The 22,586-nt window shown below is 37.5% G+C and overlaps 1 protein-coding gene across 2 annotated transcripts in view; it reads right to left on the bottom strand.

Annotated features, from left to right (window-relative positions):
- LOC145663205 (glutamate receptor ionotropic, kainate 2-like) overlaps positions 1-22,586 on the bottom strand; it is a 270,446-nt gene that overhangs the window by 121,564 nt on the left and 126,296 nt on the right. For both annotated transcript variants that reach the window (XM_081729561.1, XM_081729567.1), the window contains exon 3: positions 8,700-8,858. In XM_081729561.1, the coding sequence (XP_081585687.1) occupies positions 8,700-8,858 (159 nt within the window). The remainder of the gene's footprint in view (positions 1-8,699; positions 8,859-22,586) is intronic.

Below are 22,586 nucleotides of genomic sequence, written 5' to 3'. Positions count from 1 at the left end.
TGCGCCTAGGTCTTCCTAATGGTCGTTTTCCGATTGATCTTCCAGTCAAGATTTTGAAAGCGTTTCTACTTGCTTCCATTCTAGCTACATGACCTGCCCACCTAAGCCTTCTAGACTTGACGACCCTAACAATGTTGAGTAAACCGTATAAATTATGTAGTTCCTCGTTATGAAGTTTCCGTTCCCCATTCCCGTTCCTCTTGGGTCCGAATATTCGTCTAAGGATCTTGTTCTCAAATACTTTCAGTCTATGTTCTTCCCTCAGAGTAAGCGACCATGTTTCGCAACCATACAGAACAACAGGCATGATTATCGTTTTGTATATTTTAAGCTTCAAATTTCTCGACAAAATTCGCGACGACAAGATACTTTGAACCGAATAGTAACACGAATTCTACACCCTTTGATAATGTTCAGTAGACTTATTTTTTATTGTTCTTTACAGTGTGTATAAAAAATAAAAGTATGCCTATCAGAACAAAATTAAAACTAATATTTAAAAATAATTTCTGGTATTAGATTCTAACTATATTTATCTCTTCCGCCTATCTTCGCGATCCCCTAGGGGCCGCGACTTCCAGGTTGAGAAACCCTGCTCTAGGCATACATGAGTTATGTTGGAACATACATACATACACTTTTATGTGTATAAATGCAGATAAGAGAAAGTTGAGAGAGAGCGATTAAGGAATTACCGCTCTCAATCTCTTCACTTTACTTTTGCGATTCGCGAATTTCTTACGTGACAGTTTGGGGCTAGCTAGTTTTTTTTTGTCTTGGACCACGATCCGATTTTCGATATGCTCTACCTAAATGCTGTAATGCGAATATTGAGAAGTTATCTGCGATGAACGTAGCTGCAAATAAATACATTACACAACTTATTTATTGCTATTACACGATTTTTTAAATTTGTATTCAATATTCACACATAACACACCGACGTTCTGTCAATACCTCAGATGTTATATTTTAAAGATAAGAATTACTTATGTCGTGAAATGATATGAATATATATATTCAACTGATATATACAACTGATGATATGAATATATATATTCAACTGATATATACAACTGATGAATTGTAATGTAACTATTTTACATAATTTTCATGCATTGAGGAAAGTAGAATATCATAAAAGAATTTCACCTGAACGGGTATCGAACTCACGATTTAAACGCTCGGTGGTGTACCACTGAGCTAACATGACCGCTTTTCGGAAGCTGCTTCTGAAATATAACTGAGCTCATACGTAAATGCTCTTTTCCGTATGGAAATCACAATGACGAAACAAGAGTGGGACTCGAAATATTGTATCATTAAGTATTTCAATGTTACTTTTTTCTACACTTAATACCATTTCAACATGTCTTATTATATTTAACAGAAGGAAAAACATATCTGTACATCGTTTCCCGATTACTAAGGTTGGCTTTGGAGGTTCGAACCAGCAGCTTTAGTTTACTGTTTTCCGAAGATACCCGAAGTTGGACTTCGAAAGAGTTTGTCTCAAAACAGCTATCATCATATCGCTCAATCTGTTTGGTATATGGTATATGTTTTTATACGTGTAAAGTCAGTATAACAATTCATTCTTTAAACAGCTTTTCGTATGTATTAATATTCCTTTATAAAAACTGTTTTTGATATCATTATTACGGCGCACCATTTTCAGATTTCTTTCGCGAGTCGTTGACCAAGTCGTTCCCCACTAGCGTTGCCAGACTCACAGCTCGGAATTATTCCAAAACCTGATCGAACTTATGCTAGATTCGGTCAAATTATGCTAGATCCTCATAATTACTAATTCAGGAGTTAAAAAAAAAACGAAGTTGAGATACGATAACGTAACTTAAAATACACAGAGAGCAAGAATGCATGGATAGAACTCAATACTTCACTCACCAAAATTTTAACTCAACTAAATTAATGCAGTCGTTGCCAGACTCAATGGCGTATATATCGTATAAATGAATGCAAAGTTTTTGTTTACGTATTTTGAAAGAAAATTACTTCGCAGCATAAGCGGAGTTGGGAATCGTCTGCTGGGGGGCGGCAGATTTTTGGTCGGTCTCGGAGCTGTCATTTCAGGAATAAATATGATTATGAAGTCAGAAATAAAGATGGTGAAGTTGTCAAAAAGTTGGGGGGAGAATGGCCCCCATAGCTCCGCCCATGCCTCGGAGTTAAAGGATTAGAAAACCCTGGGTGGAGCCACAAAATAGCCCAAAGACGTTTCGAACTTACTTCGGAAAATAAGACTGCCTGTATGGTTTACCGACTGTATGAATCAATGGAAGAGGATACATTTCTGCCGTTCTTTTTCTTCCCACGACCAACTTCTTTCTCATCTCCAGGTTTTGCGGCTTTTTGATAAACTTGCTGAAATTGTGCTGGATTTGGGCAGGATGCTAAAAGCAAGATGCTAGATGCTAGAGACATGCAACTTATGCTAGATCTAGCATCATTATGCTAGATCTGGCAACGCTGTTCCCCACAATAGGCGTGTCGTGCAAGTAACCAATCACACGTCAGGTACTAGCTTTTACCTATTGCTTCCTTCTCACAGCTCAGAACATTGGTAACTATGGATAGACGTACAGCAGTAATTACTTTATGGGAGTTGGAAGGTTATTCTGCAACTGCAGCTAGCAGGCGAGTAGGTGTCCCGGCCTCTACAGGAAGGCGATGGATTCGGAAATATGGCACTACAGGTCAGACTGATAATTTACGATCTCCTGGTCGTCCGCATGTGTCAACCGAAGCCCAAGATGCGAGATTAGTAAACGAAGCCCGGTTAGACCCATTAAGGACGTCTAGACAGCTAAGGGAAGTTTCTCTCTTTCCTGGTAGTAAGCATACAGCTCTGCGAAGACTTCGTCATGCTGGGTTACGTGGCCGTGTTGCTGCCGTGAAGGAAAAACTCTCAGACGACCACAAAATTTACCGTCTCGCGTTTGCACAGGCGAATGTGGGTCTCAATTGGGAAAACGTAGTTTTCTCAGATGAATCCATATTCACAACATCAAAGGAGGGACGCCGTTTTGTGTATCGTCCGAGAGGCACCCGATATGACCATGGATATGTGGCTGCTTGCAATCGCAGTGGCCATGTATCTATTTTATGTTGGGGTTGGATTTCCAGTCGCGGAGCAGGACAGCTTCATAGAATTGAAGGACATCTGGACAATGCTCAGTACTTAGACATTATCAGTAATATCATGGTGCTATCTGTACGGGTATTTCAGCCTGATGGTGTAATTCAGTTCAGCAATACCAGTCGCCAATACATACTTCCCGTGTGATTCGGGAATGGTTCGCAGGGCACCCTGAGATTGATTTAATCGACTGGCCGCTCGTGGAGCAGACCTCAATCTCATGGAAAATATGTGGGCAGAAGTGAAGCGTACTCTAAGGGAAAGTTGGCCTGAGGCAGATCCACCAAGAACTCAGGATGACCTGTGGCATCTTGTTTCCGAAGCATGGCTGGAGGTAGGGGAAGGAGATAGATTTGTCACCCATGTAATAGATTCCATGCCCAGAAGAATGGAGCGTGTAATAAATTCAGAAGGGTCTTGGACACAATATTAATGTCCCCGCCTTAACTCTCGAAAACAGCCCTTTTCAGGGCTACCTAAACGCTTCTGAAAATATTTCTAGAAGTAAACCACTCCTTGTATCCGATTTCTGTGCAATCCTACTAACAAAAGAATGATAATTAGCTGTAGGCTTTGAACTCAAGACCTCTTTATTGGCAAGTCAGTACTCTACCAGTGAGCTAACATGAACACGCAAACCCAACCTGAAGAAACACGACTTTCAATTTCTGGTATTCGATGACAATGATGCTCATATACTTGGCAAATGTTGTATTCAACTTGGGATATTCCGCAACACACACACACACACACATAAACAAAGCGAAAGAGAGAGAGAGAGAGAGAGAGATGAATATACAAAAGCATATTCAACGTATTGGAATGAGACTCTAAGTAACGACATTCCGTTCTAAAGAGAATTTGTGTTTCTTCCCGTGACGTTAAGGGGATCGGGAAAAGTTATGTGTCTTGAAGCAGGATACGACTTTGGATACTCTGTTTATACACTTTCTATATCCGTAGGAATATATTGTATTTCACGAATGTAAATGACATGCTGTAATGAGAATATTGAGAAGTTACATCTGTATGACAAATAGATGCAAATAAATACACTACATAACTTATTTATTGCTATTAAATGATTTTCCTAACTTGTATTTACATCCTCATATATAATACCGACCTACTGTGAAAATTATCTCAGATGTTATATTTTAAACATAATAATTACTATGTTCTGCAATGATTATGTTATATATACACAACTTATGTATTCTAATGTAATTATTTTATATAATTTTTCATGCATTGCGGAAAATATAATTTAAAAAAAGGATTAACCTAGACGGGATTCGAACTCTTAACCTTATGATTTGAAATCCGACAGCTTACCAATGAACTAACACAAGGACTTCTAGAATTATGCTTCTAGCGATGTATAACGGATCTCAAGATAATTATGACATTCATATCCATTACAAACGCTGTTTCTATTCTACTTTGACTTTTATTTTAGTACTCAGGCGATAATTATGTTATATTTCTTAACTTTGAGCATTCTTTTACATATGGAAAGATTCTTTAACGTATTTAAATGTTCCATTACGTATGGAGAGCTAAATGACAAACAAGCATGTGCTGACATTAAAAAAAAAAGTTTCGAAATATTGTATCATTAAGTATTTCAATCAATGTTGCTTTTTTAAACACTTGGTAACAAGTCTTATTATATTTAAAAGAAGAAAAACACATCTGCAAACTTTTTCCCGATTGCAAAGGCTGGCTTGGAGGTTCGAACCTGGCTTACTTTTTCCCGAAGATACCCGAAGCTGGACTTAGAAATTTTTTGCCTCAAAACACCAATAAAGAATGCGCTCAACCTTTTTGAGACAAGGTGTACTTGCCCTACAGACCACGGATGGGTCTTCGCGGGTTATGAAGCGCGATAGACTGTGCGGAGAGATCCAGCTCACGTATGGGTCTGAATCGTACTGGTCTTCGAAAGAACCGAAACAAGTCGTTATAAACCATCTTAATTCTCTTTCACATTACAAACCGTAACTTTGACCCAACTACGTCATATCCCTGTATCCTATTTCCCTTTGGCCAAAATATTATTCTAAACTCGGTCACCGCTTTTCATCCATCTTGTAATGAGGACGCTTAGATATATTTCCGTTGAAGAACCTATATCTTTTGTTTCTTTTGACTGTGACGTCACTCAAAGACTGTTAGATTTTCTGTGCAGTGGCTGTTAATAGTTTTGCGAAGAATTCTCTTCCGTGTTAAGGACAGTTATTGTGTTTGCCTTGTATTCTTTCTATTGTTCACTAAAGTTTTTAATGCCTCTCTTTTAAAATTTTTTGAATAAATAAAAAAGAAAAGAAAAGAAAAGGAATTTTTCTGGATGTCGTCCCTTTTTCTCCACTGGAACGTGGTATATGTAACACAGGTGCCCTTTCAGTAGTGCAAACGATGGACATCATTTGGAGGGAGCAGGAGGCAATTGTTCCCTCCTGAGTTTGAGAAATGCATATGTTTAACCAATTGTAGTAATGTATCAACAAAATACACGAAATTCTTATATGAGTGAACACTCTTGCCCCCTCTCCTCCTCTAGCAAAATCTGAAATAATGTTGCAGGTTCAAACAAATGAATAGACGTGTCCTTCAATGGGGCACACATTAACATTTGTGATGGATGTACATATTCGTCTAGATCGCAGTTTGTTTTGCACGTCTGCTCTTGCGCCGAGCTATTTAACTCAGATCACAAAATCTGTAAACTTTTGGTGGTATATTAAGAACACAAATTGGTGATGAATTACAGCTGACGATGAGACTTTTAGACATAGAAATCTGATCAAAGTGTACACTTTGACGATAGACCATGTTTCAACAAGACCGTCACCTTATGCTGATATTAGGAGACTACTATTCATAAGAAGCAATAGAACGAGTACGTGATAAAACAGAAATCACCTTGCCCCTACCTAGTAGAATAGTTTCTAGTTGTAATAGAATACTACACCTGTGTAAGGCTTTGCTTTCTAATTCTCTTTTTGAATGACTCTCTTATTTGTTTGATCACGGGTAAATTACGAATGGCAAACGTCAATTCTGCTTGTTAGTTTAAAATTAAATCAATTAACCTTCTAAAGTACACCGGTGTATGGGACCAGCAAAAGTGGTTCAAAGATTTTTCCACAAACATTTATATGCTCTATCTAAATGCCAATATTTCAAATCGTATGACATCTGCGCAAAGAATTTTATAAAGAAAATCAGAACACGAGAAAATTAAGTGCAAATGAGACAAGATAAACATATTTATTAAATATTTCCCTACTTTTTGTGCTTATTATTCCATATGTTACCCCAAAAGGAGATAATATGGATCCTGTTGCCTAATTTATTTTAAGACAAAGGTATTATGAATGGTGACATAAATTTAACAAATAGTGCTGGTAATAGTGTGAAAGTGAAGATAAGTAATAAACATTATAGAGATCAACAGTGAAGCGTGTTGGAAGTTAAAGCAGGCCGGCTCGTGAAAAAAAAAAAAAATAATAAAATAAAATAAAAAAATAGCATATTGTATCGGTCGTGATAAAAGGAGTCTAAGAAAATAATCGACTTTAGGTTTTTTCTTTAAATTGTAGAAAGAAGATGGTAAGTTTAGTTTCAAGCATTAGTTGTTATAACCTGAATAGTTATGTAAGTAGATGCATAACAAGCAATTGATTGTTTAAAGAATATTGAAATATTTATGGGTGGTTATACTCTAAAGTGGAGCATAAATATAAAAGGTAGGATAAAAGTTGTAATGCTATCCTATTATGTTGACCTGCATGAAGTTGGTCAAGTGCTAGATAACGAGCATTGGACTGTATGGTTCAGAGACTTAGATATGAAGGAAGTGGAGAAGAAATATTTAGAGAGCTTTGAAATGTGGTGTTGGAGGAAGATGGAGAAGATAAAATGGACAGAGAGAGTAATAAATGCGAATTGTTTGGAAAGTAGGAGAGAAGAAGACGCTTCTAAAGATATACCACATTGACTTGACACCTAGTCTTCCGTTCCAAGCGCTGCTTTCGACTGAAGGAATTCCACTCCCTTTTGTCATCTCTCTCTCTCGCTTAGCAACAGCGGAACCCCCATTGGCTAAACGCGTGGATGTGTGAGGGTGTGAGCTTTAGTTTGCATTTTTGCCACGGCTTAAGACATTTTGGCAGCACTATAGTCAGCATCCTTCGTAGGAAGACTAATTGGGTGACACATCTGGCAAAGAAATTGTATTTTTCATACCGCCATGAAAGAAGATATGGAAGGAAAGCGAAGAAAAATATTGGGAGTTAAAAGAGGAAGCTGAAGATTGAAAGATATGGAAGAAACATTTTCAGGCCCAAATCTAAAATTAAAATTAAAAAAAAAATCTAATTAGTTCTAAAGTACGTTTGTTTTATCTTGGCACACTTTCCGCCATTGAACTCGGTTGGCCTTTAACGTATTTTTAAAGTATTTTCTGCTAGCACTCACGTGAACGTTTTAATCCAATAGACGTCTTATGAATTCTGTCGTGTAAGTGACGTTAGTTATCAGCCCATCAAATGAGATCATTGCTATTTGGCGGGTATTTGAAGTGCTTAGTTGCCACACACGAACAAGTGTGTTACAGTGATCTGTGAGTGGTGTGGCGTTTTGCTGTGTTTTCTTAGCGCATTGTAACTTACAACCTAACCGTGGCGTGGCAACAAAGAGTTGCAGATCCATCTTTTAAGGCGGGAAGGGTGCCAAGTAAAAACAAACGTACTCTAGGACCTGCCAAAAGGCAGAAAACTTAACAATAATGATAATAACAATTGTTATGTTTGAGAGTTTTCTGACTGTAACCTTAAGTTATAAGTAATTGGACAAGATTTGATGAAGAAATGAAATTGCTTTTGAATGTAATGTACTGTAAAATAAAAATTACGATCCGAAAGCAAATGAATAAGCAGATTTGGTACAGCAAAAATACAACTCAAAACAACCTCTTCTTGTGCATCTTGTGCATATACCTATTTTATTTTTGTTAAAAATAAAGGTGAGTTTTGTTTTTGAGTAACAACACCAAAAATATAGTAAGCTTGTTAAGCAGTTTTGAGAAGGTAGAAAAGATGGTTAAAAAAAAAAAAAAAAAAAAAAAAAAAAAAAAAAAAAAACAGGCGACGAGATATTACGATTGAAGAAGAAGACAAGTCAGCATTTTACCAACTTTATTGACCATTACTGAGACCAATTCGTTCTACTTTTGTGATTCCTAACAACACACAAAGAGAAACGAATTGCTTAAGAAAAAGGAAAAAACAAAAGAAAAAGAAAGCAAAGACAAAATGAGACAATTTAAGAAATGAAGAGAAGAGAAATCACGTGTGAAAGAGAATCGACAAATGTTCACTCCCTCTTGTGCCATACGAGATTCAATTTTATAGAATTTCTTTTTCGGTTGGAGTTCTCTCCTTCCATCTCTCTCTCTCTCTCTCTCTTTCTTTATATACCTATCGAACCTCAAAAAGGAAGGAAAAGGAAAAAAAGAAAGAAAAAAGAATCTTACCTTTCTTGGAGGCGTGAAAACTGTCCTCGGGCAGAATCTTATCTATGAGAGCGAATAGGTGCGCCTGTGGTAATAAACTACGATCTGTGTTGATACGATCAACCGCATAGCGGAAGGCTGTCTCCAAAGCTGGGTCACCGTCTGGGTGGAACAAACCCCCTGCAGGCAAGAAGATACAACCATATATTTAGAAAGATATACATACACACACACACATATATATATACATTCGATGTAAACACATACAAAGTACATTAAAGTAAGAAAAAGAACCATATAATACATATAAAGGATTTGCGTCACGAGGCTTGTAATGTAGAGTCATAAATTCCCAAAACGGATCTTAGTTCAATGCTAACGATAAGAAATGTTTTTACATGGGTTTTCTATAAAAGATGGAACATACTTCTATTGTGATACCGTATTTTCTGAAGAACTGCTCCTAATAACTATCGTTGTCTCTGACGAAGGATTTCAAATATCCTACAGGAAAAAAAAGTACTTATTTGGAATGGAGCAGAGTCCGTAAAGCTCGGCGCTCGATAACCCGGCAGTCCGGATAACTCGACCACACCCTGACAAGGCGAGAACACCCCTCACGCAGACTCGTTCAAGGTCATTGCACTAGTTTTTGCAAAGTCAGTTAGTTAATTTTCATTGTAGACTGCTTTATGCCTTCATAAAGTATTTTTTCTGAGGTCTGTCTTATCAGGTAAATTACTGTACAGTGTGTATCCATTAATTTTCATTTTCATGTATAGTAAAGGCTCTATGCCTTCATAAAGTACATACTTTTCCTTTGTTTAAGGATAATTGGGCATTTATTTTCTGTTGTATTGTCAAGCAACCGATACATACAAGTACGGTACTGTGTTTTCTGAGGGAACACTCGTACTTATTCTTTTTAAATCCAATTCCCGATAACCCGGCATTTTCACAAACTCGGCCATCCTTCGGTCCATATTGGGTCGAGTTTTCGGGACTCTACTGTATTTGTATCTCCAACATCCTTAAATATTTCGAACACTTCTCTCTCGTGTGCGCATGCTGATCTGTTAGAAGGTTTAAAACGATTTAAAATCTTGAACGTGATGAATGTAATAGTTGAATTAACTAGATGAGTTTGTATTCTGTTGCTTATAACTAGTTTTGAATGTCATTTTGTTTGTAATGAGTAATTACTTAAATTCGTCATGTGTTGTGAAGCAACTTTGAATAAGAGTTTGGTGGATATTAGTATAATTTCGTAATTATTTTGTAAATTTGCTAACTATGTGCAAAATAGAATAAACATGTTTACGAGAGATTAATATTGGCTTTATAATTGGACTAGCCTTTGGCTAGCTGGGGGCTCCACCCCCAGATCCCCTCGTTTGCTCTGCCTACGGCCTCGCATCTCTTATGCACCAGCCTTTGCATCAACAGTGAATTTTGTGCATTTGCTCTTAAGATTTCCTGAATTTATCCCAGCTGTGGGCTCCGCCCCTGAGCCTCGCATTTACTCGGTCTATGACCTTGCACCTCTTAAACCCTCAATTCTACCAAATTTCATTTTTTTCCCTATTTCAACTACCTAAAAGATAGGCATTTTTATTCCAAAAAAATGCCCATTTAAATAACATAAGGATTTCTTCACCCTCTTTTAGTCCCCTTAAGAACTAAACATAGACTATTCACTTTTGGCAATTTTCCTGTGCTTAAGTCCCGGAAGGCTACAATCATGCCAAATTTAATCATTCTATTCCTACCGGAAGTGCCTAAACATTTTGGGATGTATAAGATGTCCGATATAAATAACTTGGAAAAGACTTTTCAGTTTCCCATAAAACCATTCTACAGTTGGAAATTTTTATTTTTGGTGCTTTACTTGGGTAATGCTACCGAAAACGTACAAGCATACCGAATTTGAAGTTTTTTAAAATAACAATTCCAAGTACCTAAAACATGAGATTATAAGTAAAAAAAGACCCATTAAAAACATGGGAAATTTCTTCACCGCCCCTTTATACCCCTAAAAATAAAAAAATATTCACTTTTGGCAGATTTACTATAGGCTAGTCTCGGAAAGCTCCAATCATGTTAAATATTAACTTTCCATTCCAACCGGAAGTACCCGTTATTTTATGTCAGTTCATGCAGTTTTATATATTCACTGTAATTAGGATATTGTTAGATGGAACAAACATATTGGCTATCTACGTGAATTTAACAAGATCATGTTCTAATTGTTTATAGTTCATCTTTAATTAAAATATCTTTGCAATTATTTGGATTTAATAAATGAAATATCCAAGGATCTTATAAAATAGAGGATTTGCCCTTACAACAAAATCTTGAAGCCATACGTCACAGTTTTACCACCCCTACTCTGCCCACTCCGCCCAATAAGATCGCAATGTTTTGAGCCAACAATCATGGCGGAAACGAAAGTAGCGAATCAGACGATGGGGAAAACGAGAATAGCCAATCAGACTTGCCGATGCTCGATTGTTATTTAGCTTCATTAATTTAATACGATGAAGATACATATAGGCAGATCCTCTATTTTATAACATCCTTGGAAATATCAAATAGAATATCTGACCAGTTATGCTATGGTACCCACAAGTAGGAAGTAAGGCTACGACATAGCGTAAAGGGTTGTGTGGGAATTATCATGTGATTTCTAGTATTTTATATTTTTTAAGGACAATTTTATTTTTCATGTACTTTCATTTTCACTCATCGAATAATTTTATCCTTCATACAATAATGAATTATTTATACAGGGTGTTTCAAAACAACACCGATAACGTTTGGAAGGTGATTTCTGACACCAAAATAAGACGAAAAGTATAGACCAACCTGGGAGCACAAATGCTTCCTTTTGGAGTTACAGGCTGCCGAAAACATGAAAAAATAAACTTTAAAGGTCCATAGCTCTAAAATTATGGGACCTACCGCACTCGAGTCAAGAGTTAACTTAGGAACTAATATGTGCTCTATCCAAAAATACATGTTTTAGAATCCTAAGGTATTCCCGCAACAATTTTTGTACAGGCAGTTTAGTTACGGGCATATAATCTGAAGTACTCACTAACTACCTCTGTAAAAATTTTTGCGGAAGTACTGTAGGATTCTGAAGCATGTATTTTTGGATAGAGCACATATTAGTTCCTTAGTACGGTTGGACCCATAGTTTTGGAGCTATGGACCTTTAAAGTTCATTTTTTCACGTTTTCGGAAGCCTATAACTCCGAAAAGAAGCATTTGTGCACCCAGGTTGGTCTATACTATTTGTCTTATCTTGGTGTCAGGAATTATCTTCCAAACGTTGTGGGTGTTGTTTTGAAACACCCTGCATATAATAATTACTATTTCAGCGGTGGATCCACCCCGGGCTGGGGGTCTAGGCTACCCAGTTTTTTGAGTGATAAAATTAATTGAAGCTATTATTTATGTATCTTTTAAAGTTTATGGTATGCGTTGTCTTTTGTTCTTTATTGGAAAATTTTTGAAATATTCGACATAGTTTTAATTGTAATTTTTCTCTTATGCAATGTGTAAAACAATATATGAGATTTAAAATGCCAACGTCCAACCTATCCATCGGGAGAGAGTTGAGTTCGAAATTTCTGCAGGACCCGTGAAAAATTGTAAATTCATAATATACCTATTTTAATCTGGGTTCTGGCTGGTCCCCTAAATTTTTACCTTCTAGATCCGCTCCTGTACTATTTAACTATTTATAAGAACTAGAAAATAAACTAGTAATAAACAATTAACATAAATATTAAGACTTTAATTAACATAAATATTAATTAACAATATTGGAAAATGTGGAAAAATATTGTATACAAATTGCAAATAGAATCACTAATAATCTCATATAGTTCATAATAAATAATAATTTTGACGTGTATTACAGGGACATTTAATTAATTAACTGTGAAGCAAGGATCATATCTATCACTGAAAATATCAATTGAATATAATTAATTATAAAATACACTTGTCGTATGTATTTCGTAGTAGTCGTATGTGTCTACGTAGGTATATATACGACATTAAATAACCCACGAGTAAAGGAAGAGAAGGGTGACAGTTTCTTCTCCTTGTGTTTGAAAAGAGTATAGGCAAAATTCGAGCTTTGGGGTAATCAGAGTTAGGGACATAAGTACACAAGAACTGAGTAGTTATAGCTTCGTTATCGAGATATTCATTTCCACACATTGATTGTTCTTGTAACATACGCATTTGTAGTATTTAGAAATCAAACGCATGATGGAGGTGGAAACTACACTTAGTTTGTGATACTATATGGCATACCAATCTTGATATCAAGTAAAAATTTACTACTATTATTTTTGTCCTGTGTCATGACCGGGCATTAAGAAATAGTGTGTGAATAGGTAAAAATCTTTAAAAATAATAAGATTATCTGTATTATCATAGACAACATATATATCGTTCTGGACGACTTGCTGGACAAACATATGGAAAAACGATTTGGCTGGGGTCCGGATAGGTGTTACGGGAGACCAAAGTAGGAGGACAAGTATTTTGGCGTTTGGGCCCATACGCAGAAATTTCCGAAATACGGAGCTCCAAAGTGGCCCTACATGCCATAACTAGGAAGCGAATAACGTTACTGGTACAGAATGTTGGCTTGGGTTGGAATATGTTGCAATATATCCGAAAGTATGAGACTTGTGTTTGTTGTTACGTCCCACAAAAAGGAATGTCAAATATACAGGGTCCCATATTGCTAGATTTTCAATAAGGCCATGAAGTTGGCGTATGTGGTACCAATGTAATTCTGAACAGATGTTAAGCTGGCACAAGCCGTCGAGGGGGGTTTTGCTGACCACGAGGGTGTCAACGGGGCGAAAGAACGTTTGCGGTTTTCGCTTGTATTTCTATGGCTAGGATGTGTGGAAACCGGGCAGAACACTTTTCTGCAAGAGAGTGAACATTAATATTTAATCGATACGGCGTGTGTTGTCAGGAAACCGGGCAGAGTGGCGGAAATAAAGTTTGATGGCCTGTCAGGTTTGGTAGGAATAAAACTACATCTCCTCGACTTTGGCTTATGGTCTCCCGTAACACATATCCGGAACCCAGCGAAATTGGTTGTGTACATGTAACGTCGTTCTCTTCCTAGCTATAGTATGTAGGGATACTTTGGGGCCCCATATTTCGGAAATTTCTGCGTATGGGCCCAAACACCAAAATACGTGTCTCCTACTTTGGTCTCCAGTAACACATATCCGGAACCCAGCGAAATTGGTTGTGTACAAGTAACGTCGTTCTCTTCCTAGTTATAGCATGTAGGGATACTTTGGGGCCCCATATTTCGGAAATTTCTGCGTATGGGCTCAAACGCCAAAATACGTGTCTCCTACTTTGGTCTCCCGTAACACATATCTGGAACCCAGCGAAATTGGTTGTGTACATGTAACGTCGTTCTCTTCCTAGCTATAGTATGTAGGGATACTTTGGGGCCCCATATTTCGGAAATTTCTGCGAATGGGCCCAAACGCCAAAATACGTGTCTCCTACTTTGGTCTCCAGTAACACATATCCGGAACCCAGCGAAATTGGTTGTGTACAAGTAACGTCGTTCTCTTCCTAGTTATAGCATGTAGGGATACTTTGGGGCCCCATATTTCGGAAATTTCTGCGTATGGGCTCAAACGCCAAAATACGTGTCTCCTACTTTGGTCTCCCGTAACACATATCCGGAACCCAGCGAAATTGGTTGTGTACAATTAACGTCGTTCTCTTCCTAGTTATAGCATGTAGGGCCACTTTGGGGCCCCATATTTCGGAAATTTCTGCGTATGGGCCCAAACGCCAAAATATGTGTCTCCTACTTTGGTCTTCCGTAACACATATCCGGAACCCAGCGAAATTGGTTGTGTACAAGTAACGTCGTTCTCTTCCTAGTTATAGCATGTAGGGATACTTTGGGGCCCCATATTTTGGAAATTTCTGCGTATGGGCTCAAACGCCAAAATATGTGTCTCCTACTTTGGTCTCCAGTAACACATATCCGGAACCCAGCGAAATTGGTTGTGTACAAGTAACGTCGTTCTCTTCCTAGTTATAGCATGTAGGGCCACTTTGGGGCCCCATATTTCGGAAATTTCTGCGTATGGGCCCAAACGCCAAAATACGTGTCTCCTACTTGGGTCTCCCGTAACACATATCCGGAACCCAGCGAAATTGGTTGTGTACAAGTAACGTCGTTCTCTTCCTAGTTATAGCATGTAGGGATACTTTGGGCCCCATATTTCGGAAATTTCTGCGTATGGGCCCAAACGCCAAAATACGTGTCTCCTACTTTGGTCTCCCGTAACACATATCCGGAACCCAGCGAAATTGGTTGTGTACAAGTAACGTCGTTCTCTTCCTAGTTATAGCATGTAGGGATACTTTGGGGCCCCATATTTCGGAAATTTCTGCGTATGGGCCCAAACAAGTAACAAGTAATACAAGAATTAAGACGAAATGTAAACGACATGTTGTTTAAATCGATATTTCTTCTTCAAATGTAATTTCATACAAGAAAAATACTGAAATCTAACTTATTTAAAGCGTAATTCACTTTACTTCATGTTCTATTTATAAAACACTAGCAAACCCGCACGTCCTGCGCAAGCGCAGGTCACTATTGTTGTCTGAATGATTTAATTTTTATATATTAATATCCCTTTCCCCTCCCCCTCTCCTAGGTTCTACTGTCAAAGTGAAAATATTATTTTAAAAAACCTTTCTAGACTCGAACGTCATCTATGTTGAAAATTTGATCGAGATCGGTCAGGTTCTTGAAGAGTTATTAAGTTTTATTTATTTTTATATATCTCCCCTCTCCTCCTCCTACCTTAAGTTCTACCATCAAAGGGATATGATAAAAAATACCCCAGATCCGAACCTCATCTATGTTGATAATTTGATTAAGATCGGTTCGGTGGTTTAAACGTGATGAAGTCACAAAGACAGTCACTTTTATTATTATTATTATTATTATTATTATTATTATTATTATTATTATTTACATATGTCCTCTTTCCCCTCTTCTACAGCGTGCCGTCAAAGTAAAATGATGAAAACATCCCATGTCCGAACCTTATCTGTATTAAAAGTTTGATCGAGATCAGTCGGGTGGTTCAAGAGTTAAGTTATATTCATTTTCATATATTTTCCCCCTCCCCTCCCCTCCCCTAAGTTCTACTATCACAATGAAATAATAAGAAACTTCCCAAGTTCGAACTTTATCTATGTTGAAAATTTGGTTGAGATCGATCGGGTGGTTCAAGAGTTATTAACTCACTTTTATTTTTATATTTATTGATTTTTGTATATCCGTCCCTCTTCCTCCTTCCCTACGTTGTTCCGTCAAAGTGAAATGGTAAAATCCATTCCAGGCACGAACGTCATCTATGTTGAAAATTTGATTGAAATTGGTCGTTTGGTTCAAGAGTTATTAAGTTTTATTATTTTTTTATAATTCCCCCTCCTCCCCTACCCTAAGTTCTACCGTCAAAGCAGGGGTGGATCCAGGGGGGCGATCGGGATGATCGCCCCCCCAGAAGAAAAACTTTCTTATTTTATATATATAAATAAAACCCATCCCAAAGTTTGGAACCCTTAAAAGTAGCAGTATGATAAAAACCCTTCCCCCAGAAGTTGGTCCTGGATCCGCTGACGTGAATAGCTAAAAATACTAGCAGGCAATAGAGACCTGCACGGGCCGGGCCTGGCCCGAGGCCCGAAGCCCGGCCCGGCCCGCGGGCCGGGCTTGGGCGGGCAGACTCTGTTATTTCTTTGGGCCGGGCCGGGCTTGGGCGGGCCGACACTGTTATTTCTTTGGGCCGGGCCGGGCTTGGGCTGGCCGACACTGATTTTTCTTCAGGTCGGGCTGGGTTGGGGCCGATCAATTGCAATTCTTTAATAATCATTGACTTTCGTTAAACGATAATTGGAATAAAGCCAAACGTTGAAGAAGTGTGTCCGTGAAAAATGTTACAAAGAATGCAATAGCTATTTACAGTTTGTGTTGCTTAGCAGCTCCACTTTCACTATAGAGGATTGCAGGCATTATGCGCTAAATTGAGCTCTGACCTTGACCTTCACTGAACTCAAAATATAACAAGAAGGGGTGGGAATGGTTTGCCTGTCCAAAAATCAATTAAGTTAGATTTTTGTTACAGGGAATGGAGTTTTTGTTCTCTCGATGACAGCCAAAGTTCTAGGAGGCAATGGTACCATTCGGGAGGCAAGCGTTAGGTTGTAAACCAGAGTTTAGAAAATGTTTCTAAGGTTAGGTCAAATTTAGTACTAAATTTTGAGAAAGAGTGGGGCTTGAGCTAATTTTTTAAAAAAATTATCGGGCCGGGGTCGGGCCAAAAACTTTTAAAATTTATTGGGCCCGGGCCGGGCTTGGGCCAAGAAATTTAAAAAACTTATCGGGCCGGGCCGGGCTCGGGCCGAAAATCCCCAAAACTTTTCGGGCCCGGGCTGGGCCGGGCCTAGGTACGTTCGGGCTGGATTGGGCTCGGGCCGAAAAATTCGGCCCGTGCAGGTCTCTAGCAGGCAAGAACTGCATCTACATAAAAAATTTGATCGAGATCGGTTGGGTGGTCAAGAGATTAAGAGTAATAAACATAGTCACTTTCAATTTGGATCTGAAGTTCTTTGGTTCACAGACACCGCTATTAATATATAGATATGAGTTTGCTTCTCTTTCTTGAACTATAAGTAATAATGTGATGCGTTTGTTACTAACAAATCCAAGGATGATATAAAAGAGAGGATCTATCCAACCGAGCATCGGCACGTCTGAATGGCTGTTCTCGTTTCCGTCATGAACGTTGGCTCAAAACCTTGTAATCTTAGTGGGTGTGGCAAAACTGTGACGTATTACTTGACGATTTTGTTGTATAGACAGATCCTCTATTTTTATAAAATTCTTGAACAAATCATTCTGATTAAAATATTACTTCTTGCTTTCATCAGTGTTGCAAGTTCACAGCATTGTTTACTTACCTTAATTATAATATCGGATTCAATGGATTAAAATGTTATTGGGATAGAATAATTTTACTCTAATATTATTTAAATCTGTAAACTTGATACGGGGAAAACTAATAAACAATTAATATTTTTAAAACATTTAAAATAGAAATGTCTGGAGAGTGAGAAACTTACTTTCACAAAAAAATTTCTATCATTCATTAGCTTTCTTGCACTCCAAAAAGGACAAATTCAGTACATTAGAATAAATGTTAATTTCTTTAAACGAATTTTCATAAAGAGAAACCTTAGTTGAGCTCATTTTCAGGAAGATCATTAGGCTCGTTTCCCAGATGAAATTTATATTAACAACCAGACATAAAATATAATGTTTTCTTTTAGTTTAACGTCGTACGACTATACTCTCAGGCTTCGCACGGATATACTTTCAGACTAAGTGAAATGATGGAATGAGGAAAGTGGAAGGAAGTGGAAGAAACCCGAGAAGACCTATACACACGGTGTAAATGCATGCATACCAATCCTTATTTTGGAAATGATGATGCATGAAAACGTTATTAGTAATAGTAGTTTTCTAAGACATTACAACACAGAATTGTACAACATAGCACAGAAGCTTGGTTAGGTGTTCATATAAACATTACGTAGTTACACAGTTATAAAACACTTGAATGGATTTTATAGAAGGCAAGGAAAATTTATAAATGTACTATGTAGTATAATATTAAATTCATATGCTTGCATGGATTTTGGAAGATTGTTGTAAAAAAAAAAAAAAAAAAAAAGATCAAAACAGATTGGGAACACAGTGATCCAGAAGCATGACAATACATTGTATCGTGGACAATAGTGTTATCTCATAAAGTATATTATATTATAAAGGCAACCAAGAAAGTTCAGTCGCTTTTTGTAGAGGTCTGTGTTCGGCCCTCACACCGTGAGTTGAATGCGAATGAAGATAAGTCGAAGGTCAGTTGTTGGTGTGGGTATATCCAACATATTACCTGGTTGTGGCAGTTCAGTTACACCGTGAACAAGGAGAGAGTGAACATGGGACTTCCACATAACGTCATAAGAGCGTGTATGCTGTACGAGTTCAAACTGGGATCAAACGCCACTGCAGCGGGCGGAAGATATGCCAGGCCTTTGGTGAGGGTGTCGTGACCACGGGGACAGTGCAGCGGTGATTTAACAAGTTTAAGGACGGTGACGAAACACTCGAAGACGCACCAAAGACCATTTGGTAGCACCTCCATCAACTTGGGAAGCACAAGTTGGGTCGATGGGCCCCACATGATTTGACTCTGGCTCAGAAGGCAACGCGAGCAGACACCTGTGTTTCTTTCCTGTCTCATCCCGTCCTCAGGAAGGAACCATTTCTGGACAGGGTGTTGACATGTGATGAGAAGTGGGCCTTGTACGAAGCTCCACGGCGCCGTCATCATTGGTTAGCATCCCATGAGCAGGTTCCAATACAGCCGAAATCAGCACTGCACCAGAAGAAGGTCCTCCTGTGTGTTTAATGGACTGCTCGCGGCATCGTGCATCGGGAACTGCTACCAGCTGGTCAAAGCATCAATGCAACTGTGTACTGTCAGCAGTTGAGCCGTGTTCAAGAAAAACTCAAAACTCAGGAGCTAGCATTTCTGAATCACAAAGGGATCCTCCTGTTACAGGATAACGCTAAGCCGCACGTGACTAGGATGACCCGGGACACTGTTCTACGCTTTGAATTGGAAATACTATTGCATGCTTCATACTCTCCGGACACTGCAACGTCCGATTATCACTTGTTCCATTCCTTGGAGAATCACCTTAGAGGACGCAGTTCAAATCCCTAGTAGATGTGCAAAATGCACTTGATACCTTCTTCGCTTCACGGCCCACCAAATTCTACCACGATGGAATCCATGGCCTTCCAGAACGTTGGCAGATGGTCGTCAATGCCGATGGGGACTATTTTTGATCTTCCAGGTACGTCTTAGGAAACATATCGGTGTTCAAGGTGGTGGGTGAAAAAGCGACAAAACTTACTTGGTTACCATTATAGCTACTCCAACCTGATTCCCTGAAAAAAAATCTAGATTTTTAAACTATTTTTATTAATCAGAAAAGGCAGAGACAGTACTCTTCTTGCTACGTACACTTTTCATTCTGAGAACTTCTTGCGACATTAGATCACTCACGGCATTTATAATAATAATAATAATAATAATAATAATAATAATAATAATAATAATAATAATAATAATAATAATAATAATAATAATAATAATAATAATAATAATAATAAGTACTGGTCAAAAGAGGAAAACTAATATAAAACATAATGTAGATAAGAGTCAGTTAATCAGAAATAATTCCTTAATAATGCTATTGGAATTGTAAAGCTGTCTGTTTAAATAAAACTAACAAAGGAAAGATAAGAACAGCAGTCTTAAAATTATATTTTAGCTTAATGTTGTTATAGTTATTGATTAAAAAGAATCAATCAAATCTCTTAAAAATTTCACTTCCTTAATACAGTTAGTCTAAAGTCTACATACTGAGAGAATTTATTAATCTTTCTAAAATTTCGCATTTTCAATACAAAGAAACTAAAATCATGCTATTTCTTATAGTATGATTTGGACTTTAAAACCTCTATTTCATAAGCAGTATTCACTGATATACAGGGTGTCTCAAAACAACATCGATGTTTGGGAGGTGATTCCTGATACCAACGATAAGGCAAAAAATATAGACCAACCTGGGTGCAGAAATCCGTCATTTCAAAGTTACAGGCTGCCGAAAACATGAAAAATGAATTTTAAAGGTCCATAGCTACAATACTATGGGACTTACCATGGTTGCTTCAAGACTTCACTTAGGAACTAATACGTGAACTATTCAAAAATACATGTTTCAGAATCGTAATGTACTCACGCAACTATTTTTATAGAGAGAGTTTGGCTATGGGAGTATAATTTGAGGTACTCACTAACTCCCTCTATAAAAATTGTTGCGGAAGTACCGCAGGATTCTGAAACATGGATATTTGGATTGGACACATACTAGTTCCTAAGTGAAGTCTTGAACCGACTACGGTAGGTCCCATCGTATTGGAGTTATGGACCTTTAAAATTATTATTTTTTATGTTTTAGGCAGTCTATAACTCCAAAATGACGTATTTTTGCACTCAGGTTGGTCTATACTTTTTATTCTGTCTTATCTTAGTGTCAGAAATGACCTCCCAAACGTTATCGGTGTTATTTTGAAACATCCTGTATACATTATCTAGTATCTTTACAAGATATTTGGTCAAAATCTTTTCTTCTACTCGTATGACTCTCCAAATCCCAGTATTCATTCCAATGCTCATAGCCATTTGAATAGTAGCTGATTTTCGTTTTAAAACATAGCAGTCGAATTAAACACTTTTGCACATATTCTATCATCTTTGTCAAAGTTATAGAAATGCTGTTCCACGCTATAATAATAATAATAAAATTAAAGAAAAGAAAAAGATATGGATTTTTCAGAAATGATAATAGATAAAGAGAAAATTGTAAAAGCTGTTTTTAATATATAGAATCAGGATCTGAAGAACTGGTTCAATCTTAGCTGTTTACTTCAACCTCATAATTTGGAAGCAACTCGAAATCTCTAAATCTACATTTTTCCCTTAAATTTATCATTTTCCCTGCGAATTTACCATTCTTTTCCCAAATTTATCATTCTTCCTCCAAATTTAGTAATTTATCCTCCAAATATAACCTTTCCTTGTCTTTAATTTAGAATTAAATTAGTTTAATTGTATCACTGTCAGTGAGAAAACTATGTCTCACGGTCAAATAACTTCATGGCCACAATCTTCACCCTAAAAAAAACTATGTGGGCACAACTGTTTGGAAGTCAACCGTAGTTTCACAATGTGAGGCAATACTCTTTACCACCAGCCTGTGGGCATCACTGTTTGGAAATCTATCGTAGTTTCACAATTCGAAACGATACCCTTTACCACCAGCGTGTGGGCATCACTGTTTGGAAATCTATCGTAGTGTCACAATATGAAACGATATCCTTTTCTATCACCTTGTGAACACCACTGTTTGGAAATCTATCGCAGTCTCACAATGTGAAAGATACCCTTTTCCATTACCTTGTGGGCACCACTGTTTGGAAATCTATCGTAGTTTCACAATGTGAAACGATACCCTTTTCGATCACCCTGTGAGCACCACTGTTTGGAAATCTATCGTAGTTTCACAATGTGAAACGATATCCTTTATCATCATCCTGTGGGTGCCACTGTTTGGAAATTTACCGTAGTTTTACAATGTGAAACGATACCCTTTAGTGGTGAGCAGTGTTGCTTCATACTTTTTATTTGACATATAAATAGAAATAATGCAGTTACATTGACTTCTGCTTCATGCAAACAAATCAAAAAAGTTATTTTCTATTATTTCATACAGTAATGGCTGCTAAGTCACGTGAAATTGAGCGATTTTGAGTAGGTTTTAGTTTGGAATTTATTTATATTTATCTTGTTAAAATTTCTATCTTTCATATTACTTCCCTCTGCATACGCATGTCTCTCATTGGTTAGCGATAAATTTTACCTGTAAATTTTTCCAATATTGGGGCTGCACTATATTAAACAATTACCTTTTATGAGCCATTTTACGAAATATTCATGTAGTATTGATTGCTATTACTGTATTTTATGATTTGTATGCAATCCATAATTCTAATGTTTCTTGTTAACGCTGCAATATTTAGAGGAAAAGATTGCTCTGGGAATACTTTTCTTTGTTCGCGCTTGTTGATGTTATGTAATTGAAGCTTTTTAAAAGGGCGAGGTGAAGAAAGCGTATTGATTTTGG

Source organism: Thermobia domestica, chromosome 1 (genome assembly GCF_964235325.1).
Source record: "Thermobia domestica chromosome 1, izTheDome1.hap1.1, whole genome shotgun sequence".
Lineage (NCBI taxonomy): Eukaryota > Metazoa > Arthropoda > Insecta > Zygentoma > Lepismatidae > Thermobia > Thermobia domestica.
Note: the sequence above shows the minus strand (reverse complement) of the source record. Positions and strands in the feature narration are given on the sequence as shown.